General features: G+C 41.9%; 1 protein-coding gene across 1 annotated transcript in view; it reads left to right on the top strand.

Annotated features, from left to right (window-relative positions):
- CPNE1 (copine 1) overlaps positions 1-15,510 on the top strand; it is a 44,086-nt gene that overhangs the window by 13,850 nt on the left and 14,726 nt on the right. The window contains 4 exon segments of the mRNA XM_055722541.1: positions 13,839-13,919; positions 13,921-13,968; positions 14,461-14,640; positions 15,369-15,443. Of these exon segments, the coding sequence (XP_055578516.1) occupies positions 13,839-13,919; positions 13,921-13,968; positions 14,461-14,640; positions 15,369-15,443 (384 nt within the window).

Here is a 15,510-nt window from a genome sequence, read left to right as displayed (position 1 = left end):
TGGTTCTGCTGTGGTGGTTCCAAAGCTGCTGCTCTTACAGCAAATGCTGTCAGTCTTCAGCTTGTTGTTGAGCAGTGTGTGCCTCTGAACAGTGTTGGCCTTCTGATCTGCAAAATTGAAACTACTACATTATTATAGACCACTTAAAGCCTCTGGCAGGACAATGGGCCACTCTGAGAGCAGTTGTTTTAGCATGATTATCCAAATGTATGGATTAGACCCTGATTCAAAGGATTACAGTTCCTGTTTAATACAGACTGTAGTGCAAGGGGAAGACTAGTTTCTGTCTTTGACAGGATAATTCGTTGGAAGGAAGCGGTTTTGAAACTGGACTGGTATATTAGGAGACATTTAAGTTGAAGCTAGAGACATACACAGATCAGTTTTATGTCAGTTTGCTTCTGTAGATATTGTGCAGGTCTTTAAGAAGAAAAAAGATGCTGAATTCTGTTGCTTTAAAAGGTTTTTCAGAAACAGTGCCTTGGGCCTGGAAGCAGTGGTATCAAATATGTTTGCTCATGTGTGCCCTTTTGCAGGTTTGCTGATGCTTCCTTCTGTTCTGTGACTGTATGTTCTTTCATGGTTTTGGGAAAACAGAGCTAGAGTTTGTGTACAGAACAAATGACTCTTCGTCCTGGTGGAAGTGAAACTCATGGTTAAATGCTTTTTCAGGAGGAGTAACTTCAAGGGGTTCTTTTCCCATCTGTTTTTGGCAGTGAGAATGTGATTGTAGTTGAAAGATAGGGCTTTCCCATGGAATTAAATCTGTTGGTTGGTAGTATGCATTCAGCTTAAGGTTTGTGGCTGCGTACTGAACTCTACTACTCTTTCCCTATCTTATGATCAGGTAGGTATACTGCAGCTTGTTTTCTATACAGATGACTTTGTCAGTAATTTTCTTGGAGCTTTGTTACTACATGAAATGTTTGGGGGGTGTTTGTGTAGGGTGTGCTTTCCAGCTTCTTGACCGGGATGCTCTTCACTTGTGGGTATAAATACCATATGTAAGAGAGCAACCCTAAAAGTGTTCCTTGTCCATAGCTGCAGACTGAATGTGGTGTTGGATGGTTTAGCTGTGACTTTTGACTTGCTGACGCTCACTCCTGTGCAGCTTCCCTTGTTATTATTCTTCTTATGTATGTATTCATAGCATGGCAGCTTAGGAGAGAAACAACCTGATGAATACTGACCCGAGTTCCTTTTCTGCTTCTGCAGAGTTAAAGCTTGCTCCTTTGTGACTGTTTCTCTCTTGTATGCTCGCATGTCTGTAGCCTTAAATTCAAATGGTCTTACTAGGTGCTTCCCTGATATATTAAAGTAAGCTTTCGGAAATGGTGAATATATTTTTAATGGGTCCAATTTCCACAAAGTTAATTTTGTAACTCAGTATTTACTATTCTTACACCAGCTTCATTTTTTCCCCCCAACTTTAGGGTGCTCTTCTGTTGTGAGTTACCAGTGAACTAGACTGTAGTTCCTTATTCAGTTGATAACAGATCACAGCCAGGGTAACTTCATGTTAGAGTGGGGATTGCTTTTACAGTGCGTGGTTAGAGAATAAAACCCCCTGTAAAGTTGAGAACTGAAAATTTAGGACTTGGAAGGCTTGCACAGGGAAACCAGGACTTGATGCTGCCTAAAACTCTCTTGGTTGGCGTAGCCTGGCTTTTCGGACCAGTTGCTGCTTCTGCAACGCTGGTGACTTTTATATGTCTTCATATTGTAGGTATAGTATTGTTAACCAAAGAATCAGTAGAATGGTATTGCCCAGATTTCTGATCACCTGAGGGTCAGTGGAACTTCCGTCTATTTCATAGTTTTGAACAAATAGTTTAATTTCAACCATTTCCCATTAAATGTGACTATGTCGATGTAGCATTGCTCTGTGTGACAGTAGGAAGCTTTGAAATGCTGTCTAGTCGCTCAGATTTGCAGAGGAAAACAGTAACATAGTCGGAACCTAAACAACTTCAATAATTTCTTTTAGGTAACTTTGGTTTTTATGATAAAATTCACAGGACCGCTGTCACTAAGATTTCAAACCTCTGTGTAGCATCTGTTTGCTTAGCTACCTTGCTGTGGTGATGCTCCATAATGCAAGCTTTTTACAAGACTTTTGTTTTCAGCGATATAACCAAAGCATTGCTGCTTGTTTTGACAGGAGGATGGATATGGAATGTGAAGTCCTTGCTTGTTTGAACAGGAAGCTCAGCTTAAAAGTGAAAATTATGGTTGCTATTTCATTATTAGCCAAATGTTTCTAATAAAAGGGCAGTATTTCTAAATCCTGTGTTCTTGAGGAACACTAATGCAACCAGCTACAAAAGCAAAGAGGGTAATTAAAGTAAAACTAGGCACTGGTAGTTCATTGACTGAAGGTAGGGGAAGCCCCCTTCTCTAAGGAGGGGAGGCAAGTTAAATATTACAAATTCACTTGCTTAGGATTACCCCACTACATTCCAGCATTGCTGCAGAGCCAGTCTTGTGTTATAGGTCCGGTCTCATGGATAAATGGAATGAGTTTTATAGCACTTAGAGCTCTCTTCATCAGTGGACTTGAGTGCTTTTAAGAGGTGTGTATGCAGGGTGGTGTATAGCTCATTTGTTTCTGAATAACTAGTAAGCCAGTGGGAGAGTGTTTTCATCCTCATGTTAAAGGCACGTCAGTATTAACCTCAGTGAAGTGGCATAGGGTTGAGGTTGAAAGGTTCTGAGGCCAAACTTTCACTCTTCAGCTTTACTAAAAACAACCAAGGGATATCCTCATCTAATGAGGAATGTTTGTGGTTCAGAGACTTCAGTGTTGAGCTTGTATGAAAAAGAGCAGAATAAAACAGTGAGTTAAATTCCTAAATTAATCTGAAATTTAAATTCAGTTGTTAATAATGGAATGTATGAGATGTAATTGATCTAAATGATTTGCTGTTAAACGTGAGCCCTGCACATTATTTTGTATTCTTACCTTGTAAATCAAAGTTGCTTTCTATGGTCAAGTCTGTGTTAAGGTTTTTAAAGACAACTGGTGGTTGTCACTTAAGTCAGTGATAACCCCTGTATGCGTATGAAAACATTTTGAGTAAGCTGGATGCATTTCTTAAAGAAAAAAACTTTTCAAATACATCTGAAAAATTATGTACACACCACCATGACATACTGCTCAAATGTCCTGGATTTTTTTAAGGCCTTTTGTCATCTGGACATTTACCACTCCTTTTGGGTAACTGACACCATAGTTTTGTTAAGGCGATAATGCAAATGGCATTTCTTCCTTGCAGTGCAAGCAGTATGTCATGCTGTTTCTTTGAATGAGAAGGTAGTACTTGGCTACCCTGATTTCTCCAGGAGCAGAAAGGAGAGTGTTTTCCTTCTGCGGGGTGGCTTGTGCTACTTTTAATGTTAAAATTTATCCTTAGTTGTGCCTGTAAAAATAACTTCAAGCAGAAACAAGAGTAAGTTTTCTGAAACAATAATGCTTTGGTTTAAAGAAAAACGACAATAAAGCAATGTAATAAAAATCCTAATATGAGCCTGCGGATAATGTTCTGTCTCTATGAAATATCAGCTGGTTTCAGTGCAGTGACTTGGCTGAATATGACCGTAGTATCATCATTTAATTCTGTTAGTGTGAAAGGTGACAGGAATCCCTGTATCAGAGTTTTGCACCAGCCATGGTATGGTGGTATAGTATATAACCTTCCTCTCAATCTTGTTTAGTCTTGAAAAGGTGGTAAGAACCTGTTGTTTTGAATGTTTTTGAGCAGCCCACACTCCCAAGGTCACTTACATGTGTAACAAAACCAGATAATGTTTTAATCCTTTTGTGGTCTTCAGATCCCTCTGCTACTGCATTAGGTACACATAAAAGCCCTGTTGGTGAAGAATCTGTCATCAACAGACTGGTAAGGTGCTGAGCCTGTCTAATGCTTGGTCCTGACTGCTGCCTGTCACAGTTACTCAGCTATTCGCTTACTTTGCAGATAGCGCAGTGCTGAACAGAGAAGGTACAATTTGTAACCAGTTTCCAGGTTCCACCTAATGGTGATAACTCCAAGTCTCTCTATTTAGAGTAAATGTAATTCAATTCATGCTTTTATGGCTGTTGAATTTACTCGGGGTTTTTCAACAGAGGGGTTTTTGCACAGAGAACTTCTCTCTGACTTTGTTTTGTCATGTTTATTAAAAATGTGTTGGAACTGTTAATTTGACTTTGAGAAAATAAAGATGCGTACTGTGGGAGTATCTGAGGCTTACCAGTATTGGGTTATAGTGTTTTTCCAGATTCTGAACTTGCAGAGGCATATTTTCTAAAGGGTGTGGAATACTTTTGTAGCAAAGTCAAAATTAATGACAACAGGCTTTTAAAGGGTATATGTTGAAAAGTATTGCAGTACATATACTGTGGATAGCAGACACGGAAGAAGCACTCAATACGTTTGCAGTTGTGGAATCTCTTCTCCCTTAATGCAGGGAGATTGGTTATTTTGGCCCACTTGGTGCTGAGACAAGCAGAATAGCTTGAATCTGTTGTAGCAATGGGTTTGTGCTTTTGGAAAGGTACCCTGGCAGCAGAAGTTGGATCTGGAGGAGAACAGGAAAGGGGCATGAGGTCAGTGTGGTGTTTTGTGGCCTTTAAATACTTCTGTTAGTCTGGGTAGGGGAGAGGAAAAAAGAGCTTTTAAAATCCCTTGCCCTATCCTTTCCTTTGTTCTGCTACCTTGATGTCAGGGTTTTGTGGTGGTGGCTTTTTTAATATGTTTTTCTTTTTTGAAGCATCATTCTGCAACAGTTTAGGATGGAAAAGTGAAGATGTTCGTACTGCAGGTGGTAATAATTAAGTGGCAGAAAAGTATTATGGGGGTGTGAATCTCTTAAAAAGAAGCAAATACTCAAAAGGAGAAAATAACTGACAGACAGCACTGGCATAAGGAGGGCTGAACTTGCAATGAATAAATCAAATCAATTTCTTGTGAGTACTGCAGAAGGAATATTAGGGCATTTTTTTCAGGATCATGTTTCATGAGGAGCTAGATTCAAGATTAAAATCCACCAAGAAGAAAGCCTGAATTATAGAATGTGAGAGATAGTGTGATTCTGTAATGCATGGGAACTTAAAAGGCTGCTTCTGCTTACTCGTGTTTTTTTTTAGGCAAGAGTTGTCACTGTGCAGTAGTAACTCCAGGGCAACTGAGAACAAAGGAAACCATCTGGGGTGTCTCAGCGTTTTTTTTGGTGATCATTTAGCAGTGCAAGGCAAACAAGAAGTATGGCAAACTTTTCATTACGTGTCTATTGGTGCTATGTAGTCAGCAAAATTCTTGTGTAATGTGCATTTGATAAAACAGCAAAGATTGGTAAAATGTGTTGCTGGCACATATCTTTTTAAAGTTGACTCCTGAACTCATGGTGTTCATACAGTGTATACTGGTCTAGACAGATGGGCCTTAATAAGTTTCTGCCTTGGTCACCTGTGTAATGTCATGGCTGTGTCTGGGGGAATGGGTAAAATCACGAAGGCTCTGCAGTAGGTACAAGATGGTTTAGATTTCCAGCCATTGGACAGGGTAGAGGTTGCAAAAGGGATCAGCAGAATTAGCGCCAAGATGTTGCTGCAAAAATTGTAGGTGTGTGTAAATAAGGAGTGGTATGTTGAGGTACTTGCAGGTGAAGCTGCAGTGTAGTAGAAGAACCAAAGAGGAGGAATATGGTGTAGTGTTCAGTCTCTGTTAAGGAGTTCAGACTGAGAAGTGGAGGACTGAGCCATAGGCAGCAGAGTTTCTGAGGCATAGGACAGAATGTTTAGCTGTTTGTGCCCAAGATGGGAAGAGCTCCAGAGTTTTAAGGAAAAGTGAGGCCTTACTTGAGAAAGGCAAAGATGATTTACAATGTAAAATGGTGTGTTTTGGGTTGTTACAAAGTTCAGTGTGGTTGAACTTTTATGTCTGTTTTTCAATTAAGTTCTTTATGTTTCAGTAATAAAATACTTGAGAATCATGCGGGGTGGGGGAAGCAGCTGAATTAAAATAGGAAAGGAATGAAAAAATTTTACTTTGTGAGATGAGTGACCACTTCTAGAACTGCAGTTACTGTTTTGACTTAAGCCAAATGAATAATTGACTCCAAAGCTCCCAAGCTGCTTTTAGTTGTTCAAGGAACTGTTTGGTTTTTTTTTTTATTCTGCTACTAAATGATGTGAAAAACTTTGAAACACATTTTCTTTTGTATGAAGAGCTTGAAAAGGTAACTTAGGTTTTGTTTAAGTTCAATTGCTATTTTGAACCTAATTGTAATTTAATAAATTACAAACTAATATTTGAAATTAAATCAACATTGACCTATCAGTTTGTTCACTTATTTCTCAGAAAAGTGAAGAATATATATATATATATATATGTATAGTAGAGGCATGCACAGGCCTTTCTTTGAGCTTGGTGGTTGTGATTAAGGGGGGATATTAGTGATGCGTAAGTTAAAGGTGAATGTTGAACAGTGTAAAAGTGAAGGTAGTGTTTCCCTAGAGTTGGGACTTGGCTCTTGTTCATCGTGGGCAGGGGGGAAGCTACAGTAAATACGATGAAATGACTGAAATTCATGTTAGCATTTTCTGCCTGAAATCACAATCTCATTTATAATTTTTGTGCTTTATTTCAGTGGGGTTTTTTAACTGTCCTAAACTTGTTTTTTTTTAATTAACCATAAACGGTAGCTTCGTGTTCTTAGTTGGTTTCTGTGAGTGTCTTGGAGGTCAGGTTGCCACAGTGCATGCTCAGCTTTTGTACCCATGGGCTGACTTCAGATACAAAACCTGCAAATTCTTGTGATACTGGAGCTTCAGGGTTCATGTGGAGACAGACAACTCTGTGAGTAGAGCTAGGCCATAACTTCCATGCATATTCAGTAGTGCCTTAGGTGCACAATAGTCGATAACCCCTTTGTATAAAGCTTGTAGTCATGTTCAGAGCTTGGAAAGGTGTGTCTGGGCTGGTGGCTGGTCGTGGTTTGGAGTCCCTGGGAGTTCTTGTCCTTGAAATTAAGGCTGTCTGATGGAACATGGACACGCCTTACCAGGATTAATCAAGCTTCCAAAGCAGTTTGGTTAGAAAGGTGTTCTTAATAGTATTCAGTATTCTGATTCTCATTTATCAGTTAGGAGATGCCTTTTGTTTTGTGTCTTATGTCAAATTTTTAAGAACAGTTAATTAACCCCCTTTCCCGCAAAGTTTTGATTCATCCATCAAAATGTATGATGACAGATAACTTTAGAACATGGTGTAGAGAATACTGATTTATTATCTGCCTGTAGTAATGCTGGTCTTAAGCATCCCTGCTCCAAATGCCCAGGAATAATAAAATGGTAGAAAAAATTGTAGCCGTTGATATTCCCTGCAGAGCTTCTGGGCTGTGGGATGAGGCTTTGTGGCTCATGGAAGAGCTGGTATGCTGGAAGGAGGCTGTATTTACTAATAATTTTTGTGGACTGTGGTCTTTCTTGTGAAATTCTCGTAATCTCGTCTTAAAATTAAGATGCTCTTTAGTTCATCTAGTGATAAAACCTAGTTTTATGGTTGGGGTTTTTTTTAAGAGCCTTTTGGAGTTCAGGAAAGTAGGATCACATGAGAATTTTTATTTTGATGATCCATTTAGAAAGTGATGCTGATGCTGCCTTGGCACCAGCATCACCTTTATAATATCAAAACCTGAAATGTAACAGGCTGCCCCCTGAAAATTGAGCTAGTAATTAGAGAAAGCATTGCTTCTGATGGTCTGCATATTCAGGGATCACAGCAGAAACTTCCTTCTTGAAGTAGGGTGATAACTGCAAGATGTGGGATTAAACTAAGCAATGGACAAGGAGGGGACTGTGTTAGGTTGTTGGGAAGTGAAAGATTCATTAACTGGGATGGTCTGTTAGATGTGTTGGATATATTTCTTGAATTGTTCGGTAACATAAGGCCAAGATGGTGAAAATTTCAGTTGGTACATACTGCTGGCAGGATCGATGGCATTTGTGTTGTTTGTAAGCAGCATGTAAGACAGAAGCTGTAATTAATCTGGTACAAAATAAGCTCATTGGAAATCATCTGTCCTTAAGCACATGTATTAAAGCCTCGAGCTTGAGTTAACCAAGTTCTTAATGTGTGATATTTGGTGTACACTGAAATATAGCATGTTGGGTATCCTGTAGAGTGATGTGGTTGATGAGAATTTATTAGTGTGATTAGGAACAAATTGCAGGTTTTCTTGTGCTGAATCCTTGCTTATATTCTGTCTTACATGGAGCAGTGAAACCAGGCTGACCCACAAACTGGATACTGCAATAATGCTGACATTTTCTCTCCAGAAAACGTAACTCCTGGCACTACTAAAAATACTGCTGCTGGTGTTTGATGCCATGAAGTTGATAGAGTTTTCCTGTCTTCTGGGTGACTCCATGGGTTCCATGATCTGCCATACTGGGGTGCTCTGAGTCACAGCCTCCATTCTCGTACTGTGCTGCCCTTCGTCCTGTCCTCCCCAGCCTAAAGGGAAAGGGGACCCTCTGGCTTTCAGGCTTACTGCAGTATGGAAGCCTATAAAAACAAATGTTGTAATTCAGTAATTCTCACCTTATGGAGTCCGACACTTGATCTTTAGTCAACTAAATGGTGGCATTCCTACTGCAGAGGTATAAGTACAGAGGAGCTGGTTTATGCTTCAGACACTTATATGTGGCATTTTGGGGAAATGCCCCCCCCAAAAGACCCTCCAAAGCTCTGAATTACGACTGTTTGAATCTTTTAGCACTCTTGTTCTGGAGCTTTCTTCAAGCCTAGGTGGACAGTATTTTCTTCTCTACATCTGATTTGCTTTTAAGCTTTGGTTAAGCTGAATCACTGAAGAATATTTATAAATTAATATCAGACTTCTCTGTAGAGTTGGTTTTGTTTATATTGGTGAATGTTCTGTATGAAAGGAAATTGATTTTTTTGTAGAAAATGCGAGAAGTGTTGGAACTTCTGAAATGCTTATATAAAACTTAAGAAGGTAGTTCTTACGAATATGTAACATGGATCTCCTATGTGATTTTCCTAGAATGCAGCATTTTTTTGGTCTTGGTTTGATTATTTAGGACCAACTTCTTTACTGGTGCGCTTCCAGTTCTGTGTAGAACAACTTTGGAAATACAAGATTTATCTTTCCATGTGTATTACAAAACTATTGGACTCTATGATCTTCTGTACAGGGAAGAAGTGGTATGCATAGCAGAAATAATTTTGACTTTTTAAGCTGGACATCAGTTTAGTTGTCTCAGCACTTCTTAAAGCGGACTTAGTCTGGAGCCATTCTGTCTTTTGCTTGAATAACTGGGAGTGACATCTGGTTGAGCAGTGAAAGACTTCTCTGAAGCATGCACTCAGGATCTCACAGACCTCTGTGGATAGTATTTTGCTCTAGCGTTCATAGGGATAACATGGGTGATGTATTATTTTTCCTCAAACTGTCATGTTCTGTCATGTGCAGTTCTAGGCAAAATATGTAGGTCCTGATGGATCTGAAGCTGAGTGTTGGAAACTCTTCCCTTGCAAAAGGAATGTGCAGAATTCAGCTCAAGGTGAAACATCACAGGTGATGACTCTCAAAAGTGAGACCCCAGTGTTGCGAGAGCTTTGGGTCAGATGTGTGAGGCTACTGTCAATATAAGTTGCAGATCGTGGGGGTATAACATAACATCAGTTACGATTTTACAGGCTGTTTCTAACAACAGAACTTACCCAGTGGCTTTGGTATGTTGCCTTTTCTCTTGAACCCACTACGCTGGGATGCACCCAGTGGCTCTGTTTTATGCATTTTAAATAGTTTGAATTTATTATTACAGTTGGGAGTTTTTCTACTTGGCAAACGGAAATTCTGCTTTAGAATAGTTTTGTGACTTCCAGACCATGCTGTAACTTAATCTGCCAGAGGTGAGTAGATTGGGGAGATTGTGTGTTAAATTGTAGTCCTTGCAAGCTGTTAAGGTTCAGTCTATAACAAATCCTTTATAAACTGAATGTGTTTTCATACCTTTATAGAAAGCAGTTTGCTTTAGTTGCTGGTTTTGCTTTGGAAATAGCCAGTGTCTTCTGTAAACCAGAAGTTCCAAATAATGGATGTCAAGAGTGGTTGTGAGGGAGAGAATAAGAAATCAATGATCTTTAGAGTTTCTGGAACTGTTGGAAAATAGAAAAATTTGAATGTTACATAACAAGTATAAATAATACTTTGTCACAGTAAAGATTAATTGTTGCAAGTCTAAGATAAATTTATGTGTATGAATGGATATAAATATAAGTATGCTCTACAAAAACTCAGTGAAACAATGTGAAACTTGGTTTTGAAATGTTGACTCAAATCTGCAAGCTGAGTGAGATTGGTGTTCTTTTGAGTGCATGCCAGGGAAAAAAGGAAGGCTCTTATGAAAATAATAAAGCCCCAAGTTATTTCAGTTTAATTACACAAAACTGTAATCATAGCCTGGGATCAGAGCCTTTGTGCACTGCTTGAGCACAGTAACCACTAAAACCTTTTTCTCATCATGTGTCTTTTACACAGCTCTGGTAAGTGATGAAGCATTACTGCTTGGTTGGTGGTATTCAAAACCATACTTGATGGTGCAGTGGTTGGGAGTAAGCTGGCATGTGTCAGCTTGGAAACTTAAAGTGATGAAATACCAAGAAGATGCTGCAGGGTTGTGTGAAAGCTCAGAACACAGAATCTTAAGAGAAAAGAGAAAGCATTGCAGGCTTCTGCTTAAAGAGAAACAGGATGAGACATTGTATTAGGCATGGGGTTGTTCTAAGTACAGGTGCCAACTGCTGGCATTTTCAAAGCTTGCAGGACTGTCACTCCTGCCGAAGGAAGTGAACAGAGCCTTTGTGGAGAGAGGTGCAGATGAAAGTCAACTGATACATTTCACATAAACAATTACTCTTTTTTTTTTTTTAATAGGAAGAGAAATGCTATAGTAAAATTTCATTTACTATGAAGAATGAAAGTGAAATCCTTTAATTAAAAAAAAATTCCTTTAATTAAAAAAAAAGAATTCTTGCTTTAGGGAGGAAAAGAGTATTTGAGCCAGTGCTCATCATTTCTAAATCCTGTTTAGAAACAGCTGGTAGCTGAAGTTGGGCCTAGTTTTCCTAATTGCTGAGAAACTCCTTTTTTTTTTTTTCCATTCAGTTTTTTTGAATGTGTGTGTTTGGAGTGAAAATATTATTAAGCAGTTGATTTTCTTAAGCTTTTCTGATGCAGGCAGGTTTCAAGAGATTCGTGCTTCTCCCACTTACTGCACAAGCAGGGTAACTGGGTTAAGGTGTTTACCTATAGGTTGAGCAGATCTTCAGGCTTTACGGAAATGGATATTGTGTCTTAACAGACCACCTACTCCTTGCTCTTGCTGCTGGGATACCTAGACTAGTCTATGATCAAGAGTTTCTGCTGCTAATATTCAAGGAATTGATTGAAACTGGAGAACATACAGCGTATTTGGAAAGCTGTGAAGTGAAAAAAAACTTTGTGTGGGCTCTTCAAGAATGTCTGTAGGCAGCAATATATAAACAATTGCTGGCTGAGGTTGAACATGATGTTTTCAGATTAAATGTGAATTTTTAAAATCTGAATCTGTTAAGGAGCTATCCCTCTTTTTTCTATAAGGGTTCCATCTATAGTTGTTAAACCTGCTTTCTTGTTATCCCACGAGTTGGTGAGGAGGGAGTACAGCCTGTTAGAAGAACAGTTTCTGCTCTGCTGCTCTACACTGCCAGCCTGGCTGTGACATGCATCAGCTGGTGCCCTTTGATCTCTGGGTGCAGCAGGAGGATGTAGTGGGAAAGGGTCCTTTGTGGTTTGTAACTTGCCAGGAGTTCAGGAGAATACCTGGGCTGTGTTTAAAGGGAAGTTCTATGCCATTACTAAATCCAAAACAGTAGGGTGAGACACCCTTCAGGGTATTAGTGTATTGAAAGATAAATCCTTGAAACAGTTGAGTATTACCATGATTTCATTGTTACTGATCTGGGGAAGAGATTTTGATAGTAGATGGGAGGTCCTCAGGTTTGAGGGCTTGGGTCATTTCACTTCCTGGCTTTGTTGTGTGGTTTAACAGTTCCAATCTCAAACTTTTAACTTTTCCTTATTTATTGCATGTTACAAAGACACCAATATGTACAGACTTGTCCTGCCTGCAGCTTGAGACCTGTAGTAATGGTTTCCTCCCAGAAAGGGATTGCTGCTCGTTGGGGATGCTAAAGCTTACAAGGAGCAGTTTATTTGAGGTTAACTTTACTCTTCCTGGTCCTGTGTTCTATTGGGGAGGAAAGGTGGCTCCTGGTTCTGTCTCTTCTTGGTACAGAAGTCCCTGTTGCAGTAGAGAAAAACAGAAGTGTTGGCACAGGAGCCAAGGCTGGCTGTCCTGGTCTCTTCTGTCTTGTCATACAAATGTGAATGGTTGTCTGTAGAACTGCAGATCGTGCAGATGAGAGACTGATGTAAGCTGGTCTGGTAGAATACTATGTGTAGGTAAAGGAAAAAACCTGATACCTGTGACTTGTGATTTTAGGAGAAATGTATGTATTAAAGGCAGTGGTTTCTTCTGGGGTTGAAGGCAACTTGAAGCTGAAGATGGATGGCTCTAACTCGTAGTTTGAACAGTTGACCTGACTACTTCAAACTTGCATCTTTGAAAGTGCTGGCATTAAAGCAGATTATGATGACGACCTTGGTAGAAAGCTGACCTATGATCCTCTTTGCCTAAAGCTTTGCTAATTATTGCTGAGCACCGGTTTTGCCCTGCCACCATCACTGGAGTATCTGAGTGCCATGCAGTAGCTTATTAAGTGACATCGTTAACGTCTGTCTGGGATAGATTGCACTGGGAGGTCTAAGGGACTAAATGTTGTCTAATAAAAGCTCATCTCTTCATTGAGATAAGTGTTTACACCCTGTAAGTATAAGAAAGCAGTGTAGCTACTTGGATACTGGAAAGACCAAACAATTGCTTCCCTGCTTTCTGAGCTCCTGAGAGAGCTTCTCCATCAAATAGCCATGTTTAAAGTAGTTGTTGGAGCTCTGCAGCTGTCCAGTCTCTCGAGCGTTCTGATACCTGGAGGCTTATCTTCTAAATTCAATTCTGAGCATTGTAGCTGTTCCTGGAACAGAAGTGTCTGCACCTTGGTGTCCAACAAAGCTTAGCTGTCCCCTTGTGACAGGCTCGCTACCGTTTTTTCCTGAAGGCAGCACCGCAGCTGCCGGGCTCGGTAGCTGCCGTGGGCGATCGTGTCAGGCTGGCGGGGAGGGAGGTCTTGCAGGCTGGGGCGCTTCTGCAGTTCTTGCGCCGCGTCGGGAGCACCTGCCGGGCACGGGCGGCCCAGGGGCTGTAAGGCCGCCGTTCCCCGCGGCGGCGGCGCGGGCAGGCCTTGCGCGCCAGCCCTGCCGTCACCGGCCGCTGCCCCGGCGAAGCGACGATACGCGACAGCGTTTAAAAGCCCGTTTCCCGCCGGGGAGCGCAGGGCGGCAGCGAGACGCGCCCGGCGGAGGGAAGGGCCCTTCGCCCCGGCCCTGGGGAACCGGCGCCGCTGGGAGCTGCGGGCAGAGCCCGAGGCAGAGGCGGGCGTGAGAGGCGGGGAGCGGCGCCGGGCCCATGGCGGCGGCGCGCAGGCCGCGCGCCCGCGCGGTGGCGAGCGGGCCGCGGGGCCGAGCCTCCCGCCGCCCCGGCGCTGCGGGCGCGCTGCGAGGCGCCCCGGCCCCGCCCCCCCGTGCCTCCGCCAGCACCTGTGGGGCGGGAGCGGCGATGGGCGGCGGGTGACACTGTGCTCTGCCCGCAGATGGCCGGGTGCGTGTCCAGGGTGGAGCTGTCGGTGTCTTGCCGGAGCCTCCTCGACAGGGACCTGGGCTCCAGGTCGGATCCCCCTCTGCGTCTTGCTGCAGGAGGTGGGTGGAGGCCTATGGGTTGAGGTAAGGCGGATGTCGGCCCCGCTTTGCCCTCGGGTGCCAACACGCTGGGTTTTTGCCCTTTCTGTCCCGCGGCTTTCCCAGCAGGTGTGCGATACATCAAATCCAGGCTTGCATTCAGCAAGCAGTGTCCATGCTCATAAACTCTAGGGTTTGACGTTTATTGGTGTTGTTGCTTACACGTTTGCTCAGAGCTGTGTTGAGATGTTTGTTTGCCTCCCTGGTGTGATACGGCCTGTCCACTTCCCTGTACCCCAGAGCACGCGCTCCAGCATACAGCGCTTCACCAGCCTCTTTTCCCTTAACTCCCAGAATGTTCCCTGTGGTGCCCTTTGCTGCCCAGTGCAACTCCCTTTCCCGGCAAGTTGTGGCTCGGCCGGGCGGCAGTGGCTGGGTTCATGGGTGAGCTGGGGGCAGGGGCTGTGGGTGAGAAGCTGAGTGCGAGGGCAGCCCCTCTTGCTCACCACCAGTGGCTTTGCTTCTGTGTTTGCACAGCTAGATCGCACAGAGAGGATCCAGAACAGCCAAAACCCGGATTTCTGCAAGAACCTCGTTGTGGACTGCTACTTTGAGAAAGTGCAGAAGCTGAAATTCGGAGTGTATGATACTGATAACAAGTGCTTTGATTTAAGTGACGATGACTACCTGGGAGGGATCGAGTTCACCCTGGGACAGGTATGCGTAGAGGCATGTTAAGTGATGTACAAAGTCGTAGCAAGTGTTGGGATTATTATGAAAAATGGGGTGAAAGGTTGCTTTATCAAATCCTTTAACACATTCAAATTTGAAAACATCAAATAGGTTAGCTTGCGTTAATTACAGAAATAATTGTCAGTCACAAAGGGAAGGTTAATGGTGTCCATGGTTTGCAATTAGTTTTTTAAGTTAGGAAGCACTTGTAAAACTGAAAGTAGTACAGGAGTAAGGAAGGCATGGTGTGCAGGGAGCCCTGATGGAGTTTCCTTTCCGCAAAGTGATCATCAGACAATAAATTTAGGGAAATAAAGCTATACAAGATTCTGTATTCATTTCTTCGGGAAGAGTTTGTATAGCTAGGTATGAGAGGAAAAGTGGGGTTCATGTTACTAAAGAAAGACTTGATAGTAGGTTTCTGTTGTTTATTAGCGTTTTTTGGCTACTTATAATGAAAATGCCTATTGCGTCTTGTTTGGGGGTAGCAAAACCAAGAGGGTAAAGTTAAGTTTGGAGACACAATAGTGGGTACTGTTTTGTAGATAGTGAGAGAAGATAATTTTCAGCTATTAGGGAGCACAGACTCTGATGGCAGTTGCTGTTGGAAATGTATTTAAATATTTTTAAATCTCTTAAGAAAGCTTGAAAATTTTGCTCCTGAGGAGTAGTTCTTTATTCTTATTTATATATTACCTATCTTTTAATCTTAGGTTGTTTCCAGCTCTGTGTTCACTTGGCCGCTGGAATTGAAGCAGGGGAAGCCAGCTGGAAAGGGGACTGTTACGGTAAATAAGGTTTTTGTGTGGAAAAAATGGTTTCTCATTTTTCATATGTTGTCTGGGACCAGGTAAC

This window comes from Falco cherrug, chromosome 10 (genome assembly GCF_023634085.1).
Source record: "Falco cherrug isolate bFalChe1 chromosome 10, bFalChe1.pri, whole genome shotgun sequence".
Taxonomy (NCBI): Eukaryota; Metazoa; Chordata; class Aves; order Falconiformes; family Falconidae; genus Falco; species Falco cherrug.
Note: the sequence above shows the minus strand (reverse complement) of the source record. Positions and strands in the feature narration are given on the sequence as shown.